The sequence below is a fragment of the Notothenia rossii genome, assembly GCF_949606895.1.
Source record: "Notothenia rossii genome assembly, chromosome: 3".
NCBI classification, from domain to species: Eukaryota; Metazoa; Chordata; class Actinopteri; order Perciformes; family Nototheniidae; genus Notothenia; species Notothenia rossii.
The window spans coordinates 23554368-23579322 of record NC_136901.1 but is presented as its reverse complement, the minus strand read 5'-3'; the positions used below and the strand labels follow the sequence as shown (position 1 = coordinate 23579322).

The following is a 24955-nucleotide window of genomic DNA, read 5'->3' as shown; positions in this document are numbered from 1 at the left end:
TCCTGCCCAGCAATCGAACAACGAGGCAGAAACTTGTGAAAGAGAAGCGGATTCCGCAGCCGGCGAGACTCGAGTCGGCAATACTGAATGGTAAATTCTGTTTTATTTAATTTGACCTGCACTAAATGTCGATCTTAATTTGTCATCTGTTCCTCACACGTCCGGCAGATATAGTTTTTTTTTTTAATGTTATGTACAATATTCAGGTGTACATGTCAATGCTGTGAAAGCATGCCCACTGCAGTTAATGTGTATGCTGCAGAGAGATCTGGCAGATGATGGAACAAATAGACAGTTTGCAACCTACTGACCAGATAGCAGAGTCCTGCATCGGGTCGGGTATCCGCGGGTACCCGACGGGTGACCCGCAAAAAAGGTGATTTGCGGGTGGTATTTTTTCAAACGCTTTTTTCCGGGTTCGCTTCTGGGTAAAACAAAGATGATGCCGGTCCGGTTGCGGGTGTTGCATAATAAATATATTTAAACAATAATAATTTAGTTTAATGTTTAAATCCTCAGACCTCTCCTCCGCGGTACCGAGCATAATCATAACCTTTGCAGTGCATCTATCTGCTGCTGAGCGCGCCACATTCTGAATGGCTGAGGTGAAGCTCTCTATAGCGGAGAATACAGCATTTTCAATAACTCTTCCTCAAGAGCGAAATCCAACGTCTGGGAGGCTTTTGGTGTCATCCTAGATGGAGAAAATAAACAACATCCCACGCTTTTTGAGCCAAATATGCAACTGCGTGTGTTAATAATTGCACGTTGTCACTGCTTATATATATGCGGGTTCGGGTCGGGTTGCAGATCATGTGCCGGCGGGTCGGGTCGGGTTGCGGAACTAATTGGCAATATGTGCGGGTAGCGGGGCGGGTTCGGTACTGCACGTCACGGGTGCGGGGCGGGAGCGGGTCTTGAAAATCAGACCCGTGCAGGACTCTGCCAGATAGAAGACACCGACGAGAAACCAAGGTGCATTATTAGCCACCCAGGCTTTAGAGAAGGCTGTCTCAGTGTTTGGACACTGAAAATAGCGTATCTTCAATACAAACAACAACACAGAGCAGTTGATGGCCCACTACACCAGTAAGTAAATATTGATTGACCCAACTGCCTATTGCAGCTTTGCTTTCATATAATACTTTTAGTCGCTACAGATATGGTACACTTTTAAAGATACCATTAAACTCTTTCAAGCAGTCAAAAACAGCTTGGCTTTTATTTTTTCTGTGTATGCAAGTTCAATGTATGCTTGGGAAAAGAAACAACTACACATGTGAGGAAATATATAAGAGGTCTATATGATTCTGTCAAGCAGTCATGTATAACCTCATATTTATTTTGTACAAGTAAAATACAAATATCATGTTATAAGCCAATTTGTAACCATTGCTACATAATAGTACTGCATAACATTTTATTTTTCTCCAAATATATTTATAATCTGTATACTTTTTTTTCATTAGGAAGTATCGATATACAGCTTATCGACAGTTTGTACGTTGGTGCTGGGGTGTACTCGGCCCAAAAATCAGAGTCCCGCTGCCTGCATGTGCTGTAACCGAGATACGGAAGACTTACCCTGAACCGGGAGGCCGCTATCAGGGATTTCAATGGCCAAATCTGTAATTTGACATAAGTCATGCAGCTGAACTGGTTAAAATGGTTTCGCATGATGTAAATAATTTACAAAGTACATCATTTACAATATTATTTTTCCAAAGAAACATGTAAATATAACAACATTTTCCAAATCGCAAATTTGTAAGATTGTATTAATTTACTGTTTGATCAATAAAAAAGGGTTCTTTTGTTAATTTTTCACTTGTAACATTTTATCTTTATTGCAGTGTACATTAGTCTATTTTGGTATATGTGCGAGCTCACAAATAATTAAAAGTGGTAAAAATAATAAAGATATTCAGACGTAATTCATTTTTGGCCTTACTTATTTCACTTCAACTTTTATATATTTCAGTCACTAGGCAAGTTCACTGTACTCTGGTGACATTTAGCTCAAGCTGGCATAACACCTGTAGTAACTTAATTCTGACCCGAGTTTTGTGCACAATCTTCCAGCACCCATGATCAATGTTTATAGCAATCAGGAAACATTCACAGCTCACAACTACACATCGCTTCCCCATCATGAATTGTTAGATAAAAAAAGTTTAGCGAGGTCCGGTTACACATATGTTGAGCGAAAATAGCGGAAGGATACAAAACAAACAATCCAGACGAGGCTGGTGTTTGCCACGTGTGACGTCACACAGCTGGGTTAATGGCTGGCAAGCTTTTCGCTACCGGAGCGGAATAACACGGGAAAGTGGCACACATTTCATGTTATTTGGGGGGTATTTATGGAAAGAATCATTGATGTTGATATGTCAAATGAAACAGTGGAAAGTGATGAAGCGATTTAACAAAACAGAATAACATTTATTTTGGACATTACATGGACTTTAAGGACATTACAGGGCAGGCAAAAAGATTGTTTTTCATGCACGTTATTTTGGTCTATTTCGCTTCCATGTTTTCTTTCACTCTAATGGAAATAAAACTTCCAAGAAAACCATATAAATGGTGTTTGTTTTATTACCATGTCTGAATTAATCTATAGATTTAAAGCTAATCTTTATTTAAACATAACATTTCAGGGAAAATACTGACTTGACGTAAGTAACTATCTGGGGAAGTTGTGAGGTGATATGTTTTTTTGTTTGATCCTTTTCACCTGCAATGCCTGCCGTGGTAACTGCATGCAAATTAGCACATTTTAATTAGGCTAAGTTAACGGCTAATTTGCATATCAACGTGGTGATTGTTATGACGTTATTAGATACACATTTTACTGTATTCCCTTTTAAGTGTCTCCCCTTAAGTACAGTACATTAGCCTGTATGCCCATGATACATTGTCTTAGCTAAACCTTGAGCTAACTTATCCATTAGCTAGTAGCCTACCTTAGTTAACTATATTTGTTAGTGTCTTTTAGCTAATTAGCTGTAAACTCGAGGCACTGGCAGTTAAGTAATTTGTTCATCACCACTCACCTTCAAAATATACCAAGAAAAGCCGGCATAACATGGCACAGTAAAGTGGGAGCTGCTGCTACCTGTCTGTCTGAAGGGACTGCCGATGACTGGAGGGAGGGTAGAGAGAGCATCGGAACTTCACAGTATAATCTCCCGACCTTATATTTTAATTTTGTATTCAATAAATATATTTTTGGAAAGGGCACCTGTGCGCAAACAGCACTAGATATATATTCATTTATAAAAAATAAAAAAGTGCACTTTCTCTCGAGGAAGAAAAAGGGCAGGGGCTCAAGCCCACTTTGATGTCTATGTGTGCACGTGCCTGAATAGATACATTGAATTAATGAAATACTCATGATAGAGGACTCTTTTAAATACATCTGTTCACTTTATTATATGTTGCCCACTGCAAAGGAAGTCATCTTTTATATCCACCATCAGTCTTTATTTCATCTAATTTGTTCCTGCCTCTTGTTATCATTGTTTATTTCAGTCTGACCTTGTCCTTGTTGAACGTTGTCTGAGGGCTCTGATGTATGTCAACCACTGCCTTTACCCAGTCCTCTCACGACAACTCTAGCGCTGTGATGACATTGCAGGAGGTGCACCCCAATTCATTTCTCACGTTGTTATCCCTCCCTGACCTCCCTTTGATACCTGCTTCTTCTTTATGAGTCAGCACAATGTGAGGTTATACTAGTCCGTCTTAGTTAAGCTTACAGCTATTCTACGGATGTGCACGATTGTTGAAAATGAATCTAAAATGAATTGATCTATCCCAAAAACTAATAATATTATGAACGATGGGGTATACAGTAGAATGCATTTGCAGAAATGGTTTTAATACAGGCCATTTTAAGTAAACCTGAGGTGGGATACATCATGTTATGTTCAGTGAAGGAAAAACCCTATAAACCTGTCTTAAGGTTGCTTCTCTCTAATCCCACCCATTTGACCCCAGTACTCCCCCTGCCTGCCATTCTTCTATATATGCTGTGTTGTTGCTAGATAAATCAGTCAATATTTCTATTTTCATCTTTATGAGGATTAGAAAGCCTCAGCTTTATTTGAACATTTGTTGGATGGAAGTTTTGTGTTTTTGCTGTCTAGATTTGTGTGAAATCTGCAAAGGCTATGTCTTGTTGATTAACTTGCCAGTCAGAGAGAAAGTTTCCAATAATGCAGTATAGTTTGGGGAAAAGTTTCCCACTGATTCAAATATAAGAGGAAGTACAAGCCTGAAGGGAGTGTGTCTGCACAGGTCTCTATCCATCTGCCTGCCCCCTGTCTACTTACTCGTCTCTGTTATTTAGAATTGATTTTCCTCTTTGCCTCTCTGAGGTTGTGTCAAATAGCCTAGAATGGAAAGGGCTTTTCCTCTTCCCTCGTGCCCTATGAAATCTTAGTTTAAAGTGACACTTTAACTGGCCTGAAGTATTTCCAGTCCAACATGAGTAAGTAAAAGCAAGCAAATGTAAAATAATGGTTTGCATTTGAAGTTTGGAGCAGAATTTTGTCGATAAAACAATATACTGTTATCCAAACGCTGTTCTACACTGAGTTTTTGTTTAATTCAATATACACATACCTAAAAAAGCAGTATAGCCAGTGTTGTTCACTGCACTGTGGGGCCTCTTAAGGTCCTTACACACCAAGCCCATTTTCGGCGTCGATAGATGTCTAGCCTTCGATGAGCGTCCTGTCGCCCTACTCAGATTGGTGTGTCCTGCCCCGTCGTGTCTTTTCGGCCGTGTCGACACCTTCTGCCACCGTCGGTAAAAGGCCATCGGTAAAAGGCTGTCGGCTAAAGAAATCACTCTGATTGGCTGTTCAGCTTAGCGAATCAGTGCATGAGAAGCGAAACGGAAGTGAGGGACCCAAACAAATGATTAAGAAGGCAAATCTGAGATTTCATTGAACTCCAGCTCTCGACACAGGTTCGGGAAAGCCCCATGAGCTTCTCGCTGTAGAGTGAAAATGGAACGCACACGCTATTTGTTGTTTATATCACGCAGTCTGTTCTTCTTCTCTCGGTGTATCACGCAGTCTGTCTTCCGGTTGTTGCCTCTTTTGAATGATGAATACACACTTCCGCCGCCTGCTGGTAAGGAGAGTTATTGCCACTCACGCATGCACAGTTTGTGCGTGTTACTTGGCCGTCGGCCGAAGGACTTTGCGGTGTGTTCCTGTGCGACTGTTGGCCAAGATGCAGGAGACGTGAGGCGACACAACAGTCGGGTCCGTCGGGACGTGTTCTTTGGTGTCAAATTGGTGTCTAGGGGCCTTTAGTTGTGTGGCTCATAAGAAAATGTTGTACTGTGTGCTGCTCCCATATCCACTGTGGTGACTTTGATGCATGCCACATCTGAGCTACAAATACAGGGTGTGTAAACTGCAGCTGGAAAACAGAAGAAACACATTTCCAGATTGAAATACCTGTATAAGTACTAGTAACACAGCGGCACAGCGGAGTATCATTTATTTATATTTATATTTATTGTGTGTTTCACAGTTTGTAGCTAGTTCAAAAACTTTTAGGTGAGTTTATGGGATTTGCATGTGCTTTTCCAGCTGAGTGTAAGTGCGAGAGAGATACAAAGTCGCATTCTTGTTGCCTGTGAGGTGGAGCTTGAACTCCCTCTGTGAAGACTCGCTGCTGTACTTAAGTAAATGTACTTTGTTACTGTCCACAATCTGCCTAAAAGTATTTCAATGTTGTAGCTGTTCAAGATGGTCCTTTTAAAATGTTTTTAAAATATACTGTTTGGCTAGTTAAACAAATAATAATGCTAGGGCTGCAACTGACAGTTATGTAGGCACATTTTAATTTGTTCTTAAAGCTGTGTGATCCAATGAATAAACACAAATAGCAGGATAGGCACACGTATTTGCTATATCTTTCCCCACTGAAAAGGCACTGCACCAATACTGTTAAAATATTGGCATAGTTCATCCCTGTGCTGCTTGGCTCGAGCTGTAGCATGTAGCTATTTGTTGTTAGTATATATCACGCAGTCTGTCTTCTGGTTGCCTCTTTTGAATGATGTATACACACTACCGCCGCAGTTCGTACGTGCTACTTGGCCGTCGGCTGAAGTCTTTGCGGTGTGTTCCAGTGTGACTGTTTGGCCAAGAGACAGGAGACTTGAGGCGACACAACAGTCGTGTTCCATCGGGACGTGTTCTTTAGCCTCGCTGCGGGGACGCGGTGGACCTCTGCCACCTATCAGCGCAGCTTCAATGATGCCGTTTAAAAACACATTAAGGGCGGTTCCGGGGCCCTGAGCGAACCAAGCCGGTCGTCAACGGCCGGTCGTACTGTGATTCAACAGATTCAAGGGGGAATAATTCAAGCACCCCCAGCACCCCTACTTCCCGCGGCTATGTAGGGGCCTTAAGGCCACATCTCTTAAATGACTACATATTTTGTGATGGCTTCAATATGAAATCCTTGGTAGTTTTTGTGAAAACGTATCTCATATTATATAACTTATTTAAAAATATAATTTCTACTTACTTACTTTTTAATTGTATGTAACCTGCACTTAAATTATAATATCTAAAGTTATTATCCTGTTTAAGTATTTTTAGAACTAATGTTATGATGGCAGGATAGTGATGGGGAGGAGGTTGTTTTGCGATGCAGGCATGCTTTTCTCCCTTCGGTAAATCCTTTAGTTAGCTTGGTTAGGATTAGGTCTGAAAAGTCTCTCATTTGCATCCAAAGCCCTAGGAGATTCATTGGTGAAGAAATCCAGCTTCTCCATTCCATCCAACTGAATTTGACTTTAGTGTTTATTTTATCTATTTTTATTGCAGCCCACGTCTGATTTCTACTCTCTCTCGTGCTGTCTCCTTGATTAATTTTACTTCTGTTGCTCGAGTTATTGCTAATTTGAAGATATGAAAGAAATGTCACATTTGACTGGCTGTCAATTGTAATATAGAGTGTGTCTGTATTTCAGCTTTTTAGATCTTTTTTAGTCTTGCATTTGGTGGAAAAGGTAAGAATAAATAATATGTATTTCTATTTTATCCCGGGGCCCACTTTTGCACAGGGGCAACACAAATACATAAGAAAGCTTTTGAGTATTTTCCACTGAAGAAAACTGAATCCAAATTCCCATATGAGTTGTATTGAAAAGACTGGTATCCCAGTTAGGCTTAAAGCCTGAGGCTATATGGGATAACCTAATGGAACACAGCTATGGGATGAAGGTAATGGGTGGTAAAGACTTCAGGAATCTATCAATGGGATAAAAGGGACACGCTTAGAGAGATGGGGGATATCCCAAGTGTCTGACTGAAATCGCAATTCTTTCCTAAGGCTAGATTTCACAGCATTCAATCGAGTGTTTCAGAATTTAAAAAAGTTACATTTTTTGTTCTAGTATTGTTCCATGTCTGAACAAAAGCAGTATCCGTCTTTGTTACTTATGTGTAAAAGCAGAGTTTTGACAGATACGGCGTACTACAAAGAAAGGATTAGGGCCTGTTGAGAAATGAGGGGAGTCAAAAGGTAAAGTCATGGACGGTGATAATATAAGCAACCTCTACCGTACATCAAACACCCTTTTGGGAGGGAGAGAGGAAGATATGAGGGAGCACAATGAAAGAAAGGATGATGGACTATGATCAGAGATGAATCATGAGAGCAAAGTCATGGCCAGTGAAAATATAAACCACCACCACACACATCAGTCGAACACAGGTCACATGCTCCTGCTTGGGTGCTGGAAGTGCTTTCAATCTATGTGCCGGTAGCCTTTCTGTTTTTATAAATGCACTCCGAACTTTCAACACTTTCCAGGGGGTTTCATCTTCTTAGTTTGAATTTGATGTTCAATATGTAACAAACACAAACAACATGTACCATTGAACTCAGATCAGACTCACAGTGAGACCATTCTCCAACTGAAGAAGTCCTGATGTGTTGCCTAAATTACATTCAGGGTTAGTATTGTATACTTGATCTCCTAACTTGATGTGAAGCTGCATCAAAATGAGCAAAAAGAGTATATTGTATGTCATGGAGTTATTATTTAATCAACCGGTGCCTTTATTTGTCTGCAATATCGTTGTTTAAACCCAAGAACCTAGGGAGAATGTAGAGTTACATCCTAGCAATTAATTCAGAAGCAGAGAAATGATTCGGTCCATGCATGGTGAATGCAAGAGGATACTTAATAAAAGTTCCATTCATGCCGCTTTGCCAGTGCGTTATAGGAAACCTGGTTGACTTGCTTACTTTTAAGCAACGTTGGACCCCCAATGGTGCGATTTATAAATGGCTGCTGTTATCAAATCTTAATGCTAAAAGCAACTGCAACTATAAACACTTTGGACATATTAGACATATGTGGACCATACAAAATGGATTTGCCCTTTTAGCTTTAACCCGTAGAATATTTCTCACTTTACTTGACCTCGTGGTTTTCCATAAATGCACGCTGCTGTGACCTAAAATGCCTGGAGCTGTTGGAGCTCTGACCGAAATGATGAATTGCACTAAAACATTGAACCAGTGCACAGTAGAGTCACTGCAGAAACGTATTGACCATGCTACAACTTAATACTATAGCGTTCCATGAAGACCTACACTCAGCAGCCACAGTACCAGATCAAAATGCCAAGCTCTCCACAGGGATGCCATTCCAAGCTAAAGCTGATTTACATACTCTGCTTGGGCCTTATCTTCCAACATGAGCTCTCTTAAGGGACATGTGGTTATAGTTTTATTTTCTATCATTAAGGTCTGTGTGGGCTAGATTTTGTGAGCCAAGTGTCCTGCTGTAGCCTAAACTCTATGACTCCATCTTGCTTGATCATTAAGCCAAAGAGGAGTGTGTGAGAGCCAGGGTCTTTCAGTTGGGAATTGTGTTTGACTGAAGCCTATTGTTCCCTATGGGATGTGATTTCAGTACACTGGTTGAGGGTTCTCCACACCCCAACGGAAGAAGGCATTAAAATAGATTTACAGGGTAGAAGACTTCATTTTGGGTTTTACTGTCAAGTATCCAAGATCTCCTGCCTCATTGACAGTCTTTATTTAGATTTCATATCATAAAGATTTTTGTTTGAAGAAAAAATAGAAAGACATTTATTTGAAGAAAAAGTAACATCTAATGAGTTTTCTCTTTGTGTCTTTTTTCCTCTCTGTTTTATACATTCCCTCTGGACCCTCCCTGAAGCTGAAGAGTATGCTGTTGAAGGTAAGGCTGATGCTTTGCTTTTTGGGCCCTCTGATGGCTTCCCTTAATGCTGTCATGGATGCTGATGCTGGCTGCTTGTTAATACTGTATGCCCTCCCTCTGGGGAGGGGCATTGTCAGTTTGGACTGCGGTTTGAAAGTGACTTCCAGGGGGCTTAAATTACAGTTTTCCAATAAGCGCAAATAGTGAAGTACAAACAAAATGATCCCTGTTTTATCTCTTGTTTTCTTTATCTCGTCTTTTTGCATTTTATTTTTCTTTGACTGCCTTATTTTCTCTAAGGATGGCTTGTATGTAGATCAGTAATATGTTCATGCTCCGAGCATTTTTTAAATATCAAGTCAGCTTGGCAATCTTAAGTTGGTTTACCAGTCATCATACTTTTGTTAAAGTTAAATGACATGACATGGTGAATATTTCCTCTCTATCTCCAGCAAAGGGGAATGAAGGCCTCCTGTCAGGGCACCTGAGGGGCCTCATTAGCTCTAGGGCCAAGCACTTAACCAGTTCTGGATGTGGCAGACTTTAGGGATGGATCAGCATTGACTTGTCTGCCTGCAGGCTGATGCCTGTCTCCACTTTACACTGTTTTATAAGAGGTACACCTACTGGTTGACCGAGTGTGTTTGTCAGTTATATCAGACTCTAGATAGACCTAATCTATATGTTGAGTAATGAACTGTTGTCTGGTGTTTGTTTGTTTTGGAGTTGCATTTCCTCCTTGTTGAGTTTGAGGTGATGAATTACAGTACCTATCACACAATGTGAACCAGCTGGGTAAATTAGTATGGAAGACACCCATTTGCTCCAGGTTTTCTTTAAAGCTGAAATAAATCATGCTGCATTTATTTCTCAATGGTTATACCAAGCATGAGTGTGTTAACTTTTGGAATATTGGAATTATACAATTATATGTCATAGTGTAATTCCATTTTTATCATCTAACCCAGTTAACTCTACTTGAATTATGCTCTATGCATGTGCATATGTGCACTTACAGACTGTTTGAAGCTGACATTTTCTCAGTTTGTTCCTACATGAGAGATGCAAGTCTCCTGTAATGATGGTATGTGTGTGGACAATTCTATTTGTACGCGAGTGCCCTTGCAGTTCGTCCAATGTCAGTGCTGCTAAAGCCCTTGATCGGAAAATGTCGAGGGAAAGGTAGGGAACATGAATAGATTGTGGCAATCCCACAATTCTGGCTGACGGAGTAGCCGCTCCAGACTGATGTAGAGTGAGGTGAGGGGCAAGCAAGCTTTCTGTGGGGAACGAACAGGGGAGTGTGATGAAGGTGCGTTATTTATTCTCTGACAGACATAAGGGAGGGTAGGCTTCTCCTGATGGGCCATTGTCCTTTGTTAACTTTTACCAGGCTACACAAGTAAAACCAGGCTCTCCAAGATGTAGAAATGTACTATTCAAAGTTATCAAAGTATTCAATATTGTGGATATATGCAGGGGTGCACATAACTTTTTGAGTGAGTTACTCAGATGAGTACCAGGAGACAGCGTTTGATACTCATCCCACACAAAGCGTGGTCCTCCTCAGTGTCTCCTTCACTGTCCTCTATTTACACTTCTTGCATGCTAGTTGATGAAGATGCACCTCCCTGTCTCTTTTTAAGCCTCCAATTTGCTTTCTCCAAAACGTGTTGCCAAAACTGTGAAGTCCTTGCAATTCCTGAGGCCAAGTTGAAGGATCAAATACTAAGAAATGATCACATGACTTGAAGTCATATCTGATTTCAGATGTGGGAAGTTACTAAGTACACTTATTCAAGTACTTTACTTAAGTACAATTTTGAGATATTTGTACTTTACTTGACTTTGATCTAATTTGTAAAATTAGCTGCACCTTTACCAGCTTTGAGAACACTTTAATGATCAATCATTACAAAACATAACATATATATTATTCTGAAATGGACCAATCTACACAATGACTAATTTTACTTTTGGTACTTTAACTATATTTTGATGATAACACTTTTCTAATTTTACTTGAGTAACATTTTGAATGCAGGACTTTTATTGTAACAGAGTAACACTCTGGTACTTCTACTTTTACTCAAGTACAAGATCTGAGTACTTCTTCCACCTCTGTCTTCAAACTCTTCCATTAACACCCTGAGTAAGTTTGCAGCTGTGTGTTTTACTCCACTTTGTTGTAAATCAAAATGCAGCAGCTTGAACACAGAGCGTGAACGTTGTGATCAGCTGATTTTGCGCAGTTCTCCAGTGTGTGCACGGGGCACAGAATGTGCACAGGGGAGTCTCCCACTGCAGCCAGTTGGCGGAGTTTTGGCACAATTATGTTGTTCATACCGACGTTAACCCTGTCTGTGCACACAGCCCCAACTCTGTTGTCCGGTGATCTAAGCCTCTGCCTCCTTTAAGCTTCACAGGTCCGTCGGTTATGTCCTGCGCGGCTCGGACAGCACCCAGTTCAGTCAGTCACAGAAAGTCCGAAGAGTTTTTGCAGGGAGCGAAACGGCAACGTAGCTGCTTCATGTCTTTGTTTTATTTTTACATGTCTCGTAGTTTACTCCATTGACTGTTGACAAGAAACACGTGTAGACGAAATTATGTGTTTTTGTTTTGATGTTTTGAGGTACACAAAGGCGCGTAGTGACACAAGTGACATTAAGCAATTTAGATTTTTTCCGCGCATACCAGTTATGTGCACCCCTGGATATATGTTTTTTTTATATGTCAAGGGCAATGTTAACCAGACTTAACCCTTAAACTCAGCATTTGCATTGGGCAAAGGCATATGTTGTAAGTTAAGCTTCCTATTAATTATGTGGGCTCCTTGCAACTTGGGACTTCTCCCTATGCGGAGGTCTAGGAGATTTTTTTGTATTATATTACAATGATTTAGACATACTTTAGGGAAATACTATTTAGATTGAAAAGTCATAAAATGTAAATACTAACACCTCAATTAAGTTCTGCTCTTCAAAAATTAATGTCCTTTAAAGGTCCTATGTCATGATTTTCCGGTTATTACCCGTCCCCTAGTGTGTTATGAATGTTTTTATGCATGTAAATGGTCCGCAGAGTCACAAAACCCTCAAAGTACATCCTGTAGCGAGTAAAACTCTAACACAGAAAATACCTCCCCAAAACGCCTCGTTGGAGATACGTTACTGTCTATTGATTCTTCCGGGTAACTAATGATGTCATGCGTTACCCGGAACCAAATGGATCAATCCGTGGAGCCGTTACGTTACGTCAGCGGAGCCGTTACGTTAAGCCCCTGCTGATTGGTCCAAATTGACCAATCCACGGACTTCCTCACACACACACTCAGTGCAGGCAGCTCTGCTGATCTCTCCTCCCTGGCTGCAGGCTGATAACAGACAGTTGGGATTGCGGCAAAGTTCTCTCTGCAGACCCATTCTCACAGCGTTTATCAACCTTTTTCTTACTCAATATCAAGCCACACTTATTGTTTTTACTTCAGCTGTGACTTTGTGTGTGCTCAGGATGAGTTTGGCTGTGTTTCGCTGTCGCTAAACAAGGAAACCACACCTCCACGGAGCTCAGCGCAATTCACAACGTCCCGACCAATCAGAGCACACTGTGATCACAGGGAGGGTGGGGGCTGGAGCTATTGGAGCTACAACGAGCCGTTAAAGGCAGAGAGTGAAATTCAGTGAATACACGTAGTTTACAGAGATGCTGTATGAGAAACCAAAGTGATTTTGGAAAATTGCACAATATAAATCTATTCTAGTAGACCTCAACAATGGAATTATGATCAGTGGAAATGGCCATGACATGGGACCTTTAATTCAAAACAAAGAGCTGTGTTCCCAGTTCCCAGTGTGTTGTATCAACAAGACAGCAGATGTATTAAATGGCTCATTTGTCTTCAGTACCAATCCCTCAGAGTGCTTCTGCTCTCCTTTCTCTTCTATTACTAGGGTTTCACTGTAAACATATTTGGTCTACTTAGTTGTAGGTGACCATGTGCTAAAAGGTATGTTGAGATTAATGATGCACAGAGGTGTTGAGAGCTCCGGGGAGGCCGGTGCCCCTGGAAGCCAGCCGGTGGCCCTCACTCTACACTGTGGGCCGATTGATGATCTGCCTGCGACACTGACCTGTTTTTACTGGCAAGCCAGCCGCACATTGCCATCTGTGTACTGATCATCAAGCATGCCCTCTCCATGGAGGACTGCATAGGTGATGTATAGTTTCATAATGTAAGCACAGGTCTACCTCATTGCTTTATGCAGTGCAGTAGCCATTGTAACCAAATGTAACATCTTACAGCACCAGGTTATGTTGGTGGCTGTTATTAGCGGCTGATAAAGACAAACTGCAGTGGTATGGATTATATTTTTTGATTGAACATACTCTTCAACATACTCATAATTCCTACAAAAAACATGCTATGTGGTCCCGGAAATGGTTAATTATAACAAAAGTATAGAAACAATATTGACCAGGCAATACATATGTATGGTGTTTATTCAAATGCTGAAGGATAGCCATCTTTAATTTCCCACCCACTGATGGGCTGACAGGTCATGAACATGAACAGTATTGAGAGAAAAAGGGCTTATACAAGCGGTACCAGATGAAATGTAACCCTGATCAGTAGGGCTGGCCTTTGAGCCTGGCTGATAGATTTGGTGACCTAGTGCTTCGCTTGGATGAGGGATTTTCCAAGCTGCCACGCTGATCTTAATCAATCTGATCAAGGCTAATGATCTTTTCTCTCTGAGCCACGCAGACCTCCAATTTAATCTCACCCTCGGGGGAGGGCAATACCATTTTTATTATTTTCCCAAAAAATGGAGTTTGATGTTGGCTACAGATATAGGATTATAGATTTGTGTGGGGCCTGTAGTAATAAGAGATTACTTTGGATCATCCAAACCAGATTAAGGATTTTGTTCTTATTATTCTCAGGAGAAATAAAACAAAATCATAGACTAAAAACTTGGACGTTTTTCTAAATGCATGTGCGTCAACAAGGTTAGTGGAAAACACAGTGTAAGGCAAATATTAAATGCACTGATGTCATTATGGTATTAACCTAGATTTTGTGTGTTTCTAGAACAAATGATGCTTGTACATGATACTTTTTCAAATACCAACTGCTGTTGTTGTTTTGAAAAGCTTTGGCTTAAAGGTGGAACACTTGGTTTGGACCTTACCACAAAGGATAAATTGGGAAAACAATTGAGAATGATAGGCTTTTATATAAATACCGGCGTAGCATAACAACACAATTTGTCCATTCTTTACAATCAATAAAGCTTAACTGTGCATTTTTCATCGAACGCACAAGAGATTTGCAGTGTTCAAACAAAGCCATCGATTGTGGAAGATTGCTGGCTAGCTTTTTAACAGGCCCTTGAAAAGAAAAGGCTGCAAATAAGAAAAATAAACACACATGCACACAGTGTGCTTATTGGAAGGGGAAAACAGACCAAGGAGTTGAAGGGGGAACAGAGTCTTTCTTCAGCTCTGAAATTGCTCAAGATCCTTTGGACAGTAGGACGCCTTGATGCTGCCTCTGCCCGCCCAGCCTCTGCCAGATGTTTCAGTGAGATAAAGCATCTTCAGGTCCTGGAGGAGCCAGAGCCCAGCCATGCCTGTTCTCACAAGACGTTCATTTCACCCCACACAGCTCACACTCTTTTCTTTCTTTCTATTTGTCTGCTTTGTGATAACAAAGTCTAAAGGAATGGAGTGGGCGTCCACTTGTGAGCAACTCCAGATGCTTCAGTGTCAACATGCGTAACCACAGGCAATACTGTTTGCTGTGATGTAGAGAGAAATTGATTGGACAATGCATGTCCTGGAGCTGTGGGGTGTATAGTGTTTGTTTGTATGTGTGTGTATGTGTGTACTTGTGTGTGTGAAGAAGAAGAGTATTGGATATGCCAGATTTTACGGCTCTCTCTTAATTTTTTATTCGCATTTGCTGAGTTCAGTCCTGTAAAACTTTTAAATTGGCAGATTCATTCCGACTTGCTTCTATCTGATAGTTATATACTAACTATATGTATTTTGTTGAATTTGTAACCATATCTTTCCATAGTACACCTTTGGTCAATCGTTCCAAAAGGTCATCTTCTCGATTCAAGCCCTTTCGAGGATAGATGAAGGGTTGCAGGAGCCTTGCTTTAAAATACCACCATCAATGTTTTAGCAACATTTACATTCTTCATTACCTTTTTTAATTCAACCCCCTTCATTTTTCTATGTTCCCTCTGCCAAGCACACACAAATCATAACTTTAGCACTTCGACTACATTACAATGCTATGTATTACAATGAGCTTTGGGAAGGATTCCATCGCTCTCTTCAAAGTACTCCTTTCTCCTGTGGACTAAAATGAAAATGTGTTGTGCACCTCCGTGCCTTTGTTACTTTTGAAATAGGGAAAACAAAAAGCATTAATTCTTTCAAGCATTCCCCAATGGACGTTGGGGTTATGGGGTATTTGGAGTTTATATTGCCTCATCTCTCGGTTGGTTGCTAATTTATGCCCGGTCAGGGATACAGTCTTTGTAATCCTCCTCTCTTTTCAATCCCTCTTCATCCATCACTCTATGGTTTCCCTCTTCCTCATACACTTATCCTTAGCTTTATCCATGTCTCGTCAATTTCCTGTTTGTTTTTATTTTCACCACCTATCTTTCTTTACTCTCGACATCTCTTCCTTTCTTTCCTTCTGCCAATCCTCCCAAACCATCCGTTCTGCTTCCTCCTCTTCATTTGGTCACCTTAATTCCTCTCCTGGTAGAATAGAGGTTGTAGCTCAGAGGCTTCTTTGGTGGAGGTCTCTATAGGAAGCCGTGAAATGCAGCTTCACTGGGTTATGAAAGGCTATATAGAGTGACCTGGAGAGATGGAACACCACGTAATCAGATGTGGACCCATGGTCTATTTACTGGTTCTTACTTTGTGTATTAACCATGATGATATTGTTAAGAATATATTCTAAGACTCCTGTGTTACCAGCTAATCTAAAATTCCTCAATAAAGCTTTGACCTTGTACTTTAGGAGGCTCATCATGTTTGACAATATCATAAGAGATCATAGTAACTAATGTACAACATAGATTAACCTTCCACGGCTCACTGGCAGTGGTGTCAAAGTGCAGCTTAACCCCGGTTGGAAGCAGATTAAAATAACAAGTGAAGGTGGGTAATATAATTATAACCCTAGCACCTCCCCACCTCTCTTTTGGAACACCATTGTCAGTAGTTTCTGCAGAGTCTTTAAAGATAAGGGTCAATTAAGTATGGATGACATAAAATAATACAAATAAAGGAAGCAAGACTAGCCTCAAGGAAAGCTGGCTGAACTAACAAGATTCTTCCCACACTAAATGCCAAACAAACACATTTTTCTGTGATTTATTTCATAACCTCGCCATCGGCTTGTCTTTGCTCTTGCAGACATGCAGATAATGCTGTCATGATGAAAGATGGAGGTCTATTAACTTTTTGCATTTTCCCAACAAAAGAAACCGTTTGAAATAGAGCCATTTCTGCTATCATTGAACACCCTCCAAGAGGAAACATTGAAAGGCTGCATGAGCTAAGGCTCTGTCTGGATATGTTCTGTAATGTATAGATACAGCACACATTGATGGTGTTTGTGTAAAGAGTGGGGATATTCAGGGTGTTTCTCAATGTGGAGTACGCTTGCTTGGTAGCAAACGTCTTCAGTCACTTGCTTCAGAAGCGAGGCATTCGGAAAACGAAGAGTGGAACAGGCGAGCAAGTGTGCAGCTGGCGTAAGGCCCCGCCTTACATTTTCCGCCACAGATTTAGGGAAATTGGTCCGTGCGCAAAGCATTGTGGGGATTTCAAGACCGGAGTCTACAAATGTGCAGCCTCGAAATTTCTCGCAACGAAGTACGCCGGACAAGTATGCTGGACATTGGAACAGTCCTTCGGCGGCACTCGATGACGTAGTATGATTGAAATAGTGGCTCTGGAACAGCTTTACTCGACATTGAGAAACACCCACTGTGTGTATAAGCTAACACTTTCCACCCGCTGTCACTTTAAACCCAGATTTGTCACTTTCGGCTGAGTACTTTTTTTCACATAACTTTCCATTATTTCCAGCAGTATAACATTATTGTTGTGTACCTGCATCCTTTTCTGAATTAAATTATGCAATGGAAAGCCACTGACTGCAAAGTGCCGGCTAGGTGACACCGTGAGAGATTGTATTTAGGCAGAGCCTGATGAAAAGTCAATCTCCTGCCCATCCCCAAGCCCACTGCAAGTTCTTAGAAGTAAAAGCACTCACCCTCACTTCCATCCTGCTGCTAAGCCAAAAGGTGGATACCGTGACATTTTCTTTCTCAGTTGTGTCGTTGTGTGCATTATGTTTTTGTGTGTAAATGTGTTTCTCACAAAGAAGACTTTCCAGTATTTTCGTCTGTATGTACATCTGTGATGTGTGCATGTGTGCATGTATGCTGGCGTGTGTTTTAGGGCTGGGATGAGTTATCGACACCATCGATTTGCAGAGCATACATTGGTGTGTCGCAGGAACATTCATTAGTATTAGTTTCTCTCAGGCTGGTACTGTGTTTTTTGTGTGTGTGTGGAGTGTGTAAGTGCACTGTCCAGGGGGCTGAAATGCTGGGAAAAATATTGCCTGATTCATCAAAGTCAGGTCTTTTGTTTTAAATGTTGGCATAAACTAAAGTCTATTTATTTGATTATAGACCAATTTATGAGCACATTGTTAAGGGATTATATATATAAAAAAACATCTAGATGATTATGAAACAAGTTTAAATTCAATCAGTTGTTTTGCTAATTTATGTAATAAAAAATTGTTTATAATAATTGATAAAAATCTGAGCCCTAATAAAATGGTTTATAATCATTAAAGTTTTTCCAAAGCCGTACACTGTTCAAAGTCTTACTGCCTCAGCCTAAGTACACAGGCTCTTCAGTGGGATTCACATTCTTATCTGTCTTTGGCCTGGCCTTTATTCGTGCTCCAACCTTCATTTAGCAGGCCTACAATGATGTTCCAGGCTGTTGGTGGCATTGGGGCAGTGTCAGGAGAAATGGTCTGGTAAAATTGAGATCAATAGGGTAGCAGAATGAATGAGAGTGACCAATAAAAGAAGGGAAATGGGGAATAGGGCTATTCTCTTCTCATCCTTCCCTCAATTTCATAATGGGAAAATAGTAACACTTGAGTGAGCTTGTTTTGCCGCTGAGGACTTCCCCTTGCTTGAAAGTCAAATTAATTCTTTTGGGATTCGAGTATGGTAGAATAGAGAATTTGTCTTCATTGTGCCTCGTTCTCTTTTCTGTATTCTCTGTTTCTTTGTATTCTTTGTCTTCTTTAGCAATCTTGCTCTGTAGGTCTTTTGTAAAAATGTTCAAAACACGCTACAGAAAATGAAATCATCATTTTGGATCCTTAATGTGGATATTGAATATACTTCAATACTTTTTGTATAAATATGTTTTGTTAAATATTGGCATAGATGCCAAGACACAAACGGAACACTGATTCGAGTGCTATCTCGTCATTTTACAAAATCTAACTTTTATTGTTATGGTATAAAAAAGCAGACATTTAATTTGAGTTTTAATTTGAGTTGAACAATACTTTTATAATGCAGCATGCCTATAGGTGAGGTGTTCTGGTATTCATTATTATACAGAATTACTGCTGCACAAGTCTTTGTGCTTAAAAATGTCATATATTTAAACTAATGTATCTGTTTATAATTGACACAATCCTGCAAACATAACCTTTTTTTCATTGTCCATGTGTGAAGTATTTTTTTTAAGTTCATATCAAACCTAATTTAGCATTATTTAAAAATCTGCTTTGTCTAGACACATTCCCCAAGCCTCGGTTCTTATACAGTACATACCCCATGCTGTGTATAGCACCCTGTGTGCAACTGAAGACTTATGGTAAACAGAACAGACGTCTCTGAGAATTATAAATAGTTGAACTTTCCCTTTTTCAACATCCCTGCCGACAGGGGTCCCCTTGGTTTTTTCTCTCCTCTCAGTAAGGCCTAACCGCTATGATGAGTTGTTATCAGAAACACCATAAATGTGTGCAGCAGCTGCCATAAAGCCTCACGCCCTACATGTCTTATGTATTTATCTGTCGCCTCTATAATTCTCTTAGGGCCAGAGAGGGGGAGCTTTTAGGCCACAGACCTTGCATGCTCACTTACTGGCTTGGATTAGGCCTGGCCTTGCTTTCTCAGCATGTGACAATTTGGAGAGGGAGAAGTAGAATTAGAGGGAGAAGAGAGAGGACAGGGGCTAGAGGGAGCTGAGGGTCAAGGAGCACAAGGGAAGGATGGCAAAAAGAGAAATAAATAGCTACACGGGGATAAGACATGAGAGACAAGGGATAGAGTGAGGAAGAGGAGGAGTTTAGGGGCAATCTCAAGAGCTGTGGCGTCAAATCAGCAGGCTGGTTCAGTAAGACATGGCCTAGATACTTCACTGTTAATGACTGTACAGCTAGGCCGGGGTTGCATTCCGTCAACCCAGCCAGTGCCTAAAACGTCTTATGCAAAGTGTGTGTGTGTGTGTGTGTGTGTGTGTGTGTGTGTGTGTGTGTGTGTGTGTGTGTGTGTGTGTGTGTGTGTGTGTGTGTGTGTGTGTGTGTGTGTGTGTGTGTGTGTGTGTGTGTGTGTGTGTGTGTGTGTGTGTGTGTGTGTGTGTGTGTGTGTGTGTGTGTGTGTGTGTCAGATTATTTTTTCAGGATTGTTTGAGTCATCAGTCCTGCAAAATGAACAAGTAGGAAAGTGGTCTACCAATCGTAGTCCCACAGGTGGCCGCTAAGCTTGTACTCCAGATTGGGACTTAAACTCTATCCTAGCAATTTGATTTCTGCAGGTTTCACAAGGAAACTGAAAGAAAGACAACCATTTGTTTTCAGGGCTTGACAGTTTGCAATGAATGAAACCGATTCAATCCCCCAGAAGCTCTTCTGTCCTCCCTTTGCGCTGTCTTCTTTTGCAGACTTGAAACAGACAGATAAACATGTTAACACCTATAGAGAGTAAATCCAAGTCACTCTGTAATAGATTGAGTGAATGTGTGCGTGAGTGAGTGAAAGACGGTGTTCGTGCATGAGCAGGGCCCAGATTAAGCTGTCACACAGTTTGTGAGTGGTCCCAGACAGGCTGATCAATGTGGGGCCAGCTTGCAGATAATGAAGTGGTTAGGTCTCCCCTGATGCCTTTAATTGAACAAGTGTTGCTGGCAATCCTGGGAATTGGGTGTTTTCATGTGGACAGTGGTCTGAAAGGCTGGTATGAAAGAGTCACTTTAAAGTGACCCTGTGAGTAGCTCAAGAGACAGTTAACATGTTGGAGGAAAAACAATATTTCATTGAGTTGAATGTGCAGACTCTGCTGTATTGTGACTGTAATCATATTTGTGCATGAATAAGATTAAGCGCTGTGATAGTAAACGCTCCAGTTCTAAAATGATAATTTCTCAGTTCAGTGAGGCTTTCCTCGCAACTCGCTCACTTTCTCTCTGCGTCGGATAATACATGGGTAGAGAGAGAGAGGGGTTCCCTTTTTTTGTATTTTATCTAATTAAATAATTGCTAGACTGGTGAAGTTTAGGCCAGATGTCCTGTCAGTATCTCGCAGCGCTCAGTTGTGTAGGTGGAAAGTAATCCTGGTTAGAAAATGGAGTCCAGCCATCACCTCTTCAATTGGAGATAGACTGCCTCTTCAGTCACAAGCTCCAGTAAAAGTCTCTGAATGTGCTGCCTTTTTTAGTTCCCCTTAAAATATGAAAATGCCTTACTTTAAACATCCTTTTGGTTTCGCATGCAGGGAGAGTTTAGTTAAAGAAAGATTTTGTTCTGTTTTGTTCCGGCATTGTGTTTTAATGTTACAATTTTAACACTGTCAGAGGTCCTATTGTGAAATCTGCAGGCACTAGAGAGTGCAAGCTGAACAATTCAACACCTTAAGCATGTGGCCCTGTTGAATAAGATAAGGTCAGAACTCCACTCCTGATTTAGACGATACAGAGCAGCTCCCATCTGGACCCTGACAAAGGCAGCCTCCCTCCTCTCTATAAGCCCAGTCAATGAAGAGACCTTCTGCCTGCCTTGTTCTCTGTTTCTCCTCTTCGTCGACAGAGCCCCTATACACTATTCATAAACTCGGGCAGAGGGTTGTCTGACCTTTTTGCTGAAATGTTAGGGCAAATTAGTTGTCAGAGTAGTGGACGTGGAAGCCATGCTAAGCTCTAGTGTCTGTCCCATGCAGCTCCAACTTCCTTTTTTTCTCCTTTGTTCACCTTTTCACAGGGTACCTGCCCTTTCTACTGCAGAAGTGTTAGTCCCAACAATATGGACATACATTTGTATCTCCGTTTCTGTCTTCTGACTGCAGAATAAAGAGAACAGATATGGCACTCTTTATTTTAAAGCGTGACATTCATGCAGATTCAGAAAGCTCACTTCAAAGAGGCATATACATGTGATTTACACACATGCATATGCCCAGCCTTCAAAAGCATGAAATGCAATGCAAAGAAAACATGAAGCTATGAAGCTATTCCTTCTGAAAGCTTTACCTCCAGGTAAACTTTAGGTCAGTGCTTTCAATCTGAATTTGCTCTGAAGTCTGCTTTGCATCCTCCGTGAGTCATTGCCCTAATTCAGTCTATACATTTAATATCATTGAATTACTATCAACCATTTTTACCCTGAATACAGAGTAGCTTATAATGAGCCCAAATGCAAACAGCACCCTTTTTAAAGCAGAGTAAACACTAAGCTGGCCTCGAGAGTCTACGCATATTCATTACCTTACGTAATGGCTTTTTAAAATAAACACCATTGCTTTCAGCAAGCATTAGTAATATGCATATCATTTAGCTTCTCGTGACCACTCTTTGTGTTACTGCTGAGGCGCCTTTTCATTACATTACATGTTAGCAGCAACCAATCACACATTTATGAACTTTGAACACATTTGTACAATATCACATTATGTTTTTTATTTCTTTTTATGATGCTGAAATGGATTGCCTTGATTGATAGTTTACAGGAGAGTAGAGGGTATTAATGTTTCAATGTAGGAGCTATATGACTCTTGGGTTTGTATCAAACAATGCTAGAGACTCATTCATATTTGATCCTTCAGCCACACAGGAATGTTTTCTTTCTATGTTTACTTGTGATTGAAAAAAAAACTAATTTCCTCTATTCCCTTCAACTTCCAATTTGTCCTCCGCCTGAACTTGATCTTATCTTGTGGTTCAGGGCTTAAACTCATCCCCTCTCCCGATAGACCTTGCCTTTACTTTCTGACCTCAGCCTGACACTGATCCTGCCTTTTTGAAGACAAGCGAAGATCAAGTGTGGATCAAGGAGTTAGTCGCTCTGGTGATCTTTTCTTTTTTCTTCCTTCCCTGTCTGTGTGTTGTTTGTCTGTGCTCTGTGGGTCGATGAGTCCTGCATGCTAAAGTTGTGCAGTGATTGGGTATGTGTGTGTGTGTACGGCCAGCTCAAGCTCATCATTCAGCTTGAGAGGAAATCTATGGCAGGGTGATAAACATATTGCTAAGTAAGGGGATTGTAGGCCTCTGAGTGTCATTGCACCAAGCAGTGTGTACATAAGATGACAGCTCTGCATGAACACTGTCAACTGAGGTCAGCTTTTCCACCAATGTGGCTGCCTGTACACTATGCACGGGTTGAGACCAGAGTATATATTTGAATCGTAAAACGTGTTACGTTTCTAAAACCACCTTCCTGTTTAAAGAGAGTGCATATCCAGCTTTGAGGTGCTGAGCTTACACACCATCATCGCGTTTCACCATCTCCACACACCCAACAGGCAAAGCAGACATTGTTTACCAATCAGTTACAGTCGCCATATCACATCCCGCCTGCCCTTACCGCTTACTGAATGCCATGATTAAGTGCCATGATGGAAAGCATCAACATCCATTTCATCCATATTTGATGAGTCTCCCTCCTATTACACACAACAGGAGGAAGCTCTAATCAACATTCACACACACTGTGAATAATCATTTACTCAGATAATGGCTGTGTTTATGCAAGCGCTGAAAAAAAGTTCTTTTTTTCCCTTGTATATTTTTTTACTTCTATGATTAAGAGAACTCTGATTAGGTAATAGCATGACTGACTTTTGTAATTATCATATGACTTTTCAGGCTGCATCCTGATCTGTCAACTCGTGTTTTTGGCCCCCTTTACAGAACAAAAACATCGTCATGTCCAAGACAGCAGCACCAATATAAACTTAGCAATGATATGGCCTCATATGTTGTATTCACTCAGCTCACATATGGTCTTAACAGAGCGGTAGATCATGGCTGCGCTGAGGTGTGTTATGCTCACTTTCAGAGTCACCTTGTAAACCTTAGAATTTTATGAGCTAGACCACATTTCTGCAGGGCAGCACCACATTAAAGAGAATGTGGATCCACAAATGAGGTCAGCAGAGCGGGCTGATACATTAAGCGCATTGGAACCATAGTGTTTGAATCCTACCTATTGCAATGGCAAGTAAAGATTAGCATATATAAATTGATACTGATTATTGGAGATGCAATAAATCCTCCCTTCATCAAGATTATGGTATGTATTCCATTATGCAGATCACCCTTCTGTTATTTATACCTTATTTATATAAATTAGTAACGCGATACATTTCCCCACAGCAGGACTGTTGTGTAAGAATTAGGGCTGTCAGTCGATTAAAATAGTTAATCGCGATTAATCGCAAATTAATCGCAAATTTTTTATCTGTTCTAAATGTACCTTAGAGGAATATTTTTCAAGTTTTTAATACTCTTATCAACATATGAGTGGACAAATATGCTTTATGCTAATGTTTATTATCATTTGAACAATGAAAAATATTCTCATGAATATTAAGCACAGCAACATCTGAACATTAAAAATATCCACCTCAATTCAACCTGGAAACTCTCTCATACAATACCATAATACAATACATTGTGTGTGTGTGTGTGTGTGTGTGTGTGTGTGTGTGTGTGTGTGTGTGTGTGTGTGTGTGTGTGTGTGTGTGTGTGTGTGTGTGTGTGTGTGTGTGTGTGTGTGTGTGTGTGTGTGTGTGTGTGTGTGTGTGTGTGTGTGTGTGTGTGTGTGTGTGTGTGTGTGTGTGTGTGTGTGATCGTCGGAGCCATGGGCGCGAGAAGGGGGGTGCTGAGGGCGCTGCAGCACCCCCTAGAGGCAGGCAGGGGGTGCGGAGCTCCCCTGTCTGCTCCCACTGTGCATAATCTGTGTAATATGTAGCCAATAAATTCCACATTGTTGGTAAAATAATATTTTGGCCTGCCCCGAAGGTTTTTTCTGTAGCCCCGGACAATTCTACCTCAATAATATAATACATTAACCGTGCTTTACGTGAACCTCATCAAGACACTAGAAAGGACAGCAGGACTGTAATTTCCCGTGTTCAGTGAATGCAACAGAGGCAAGACACCAGACCAATCAGAGAGTTGCATGGAAATAAAAGTGTGCTTGTGTCATTCAAGCTCGCGGCTCTGTGTGTGTGCAGAAATAGCGCATTTAGTGTGTGTGAGAGAGGGGGAGAGAGAGAGGGACCGGTGCCAGCAGCAGGGACCGTGTTGTTAGCATCTGGTTAGCTAGCTGCACTAACGGACATACGGAGCTGTTTGTTCCAC

At 40.9% G+C, this 24955-nt stretch overlaps 1 protein-coding gene across 7 annotated transcripts in view; it reads left to right on the top strand.

The window, feature by feature from the left end:
* Positions 1-24955, top strand: part of nrxn2b (neurexin 2b) — a 667491-nt gene that overhangs the window by 166446 nt on the left and 476090 nt on the right. For all 7 annotated transcript variants that reach the window (XM_079668270.1, XM_079668273.1, XM_079668275.1 and 4 more), the window contains one exon: positions 9233-9253. In XM_079668270.1, the coding sequence (XP_079524396.1) occupies positions 9233-9253 (21 nt within the window). The remainder of the gene's footprint in view (positions 1-9232; positions 9254-24955) is intronic.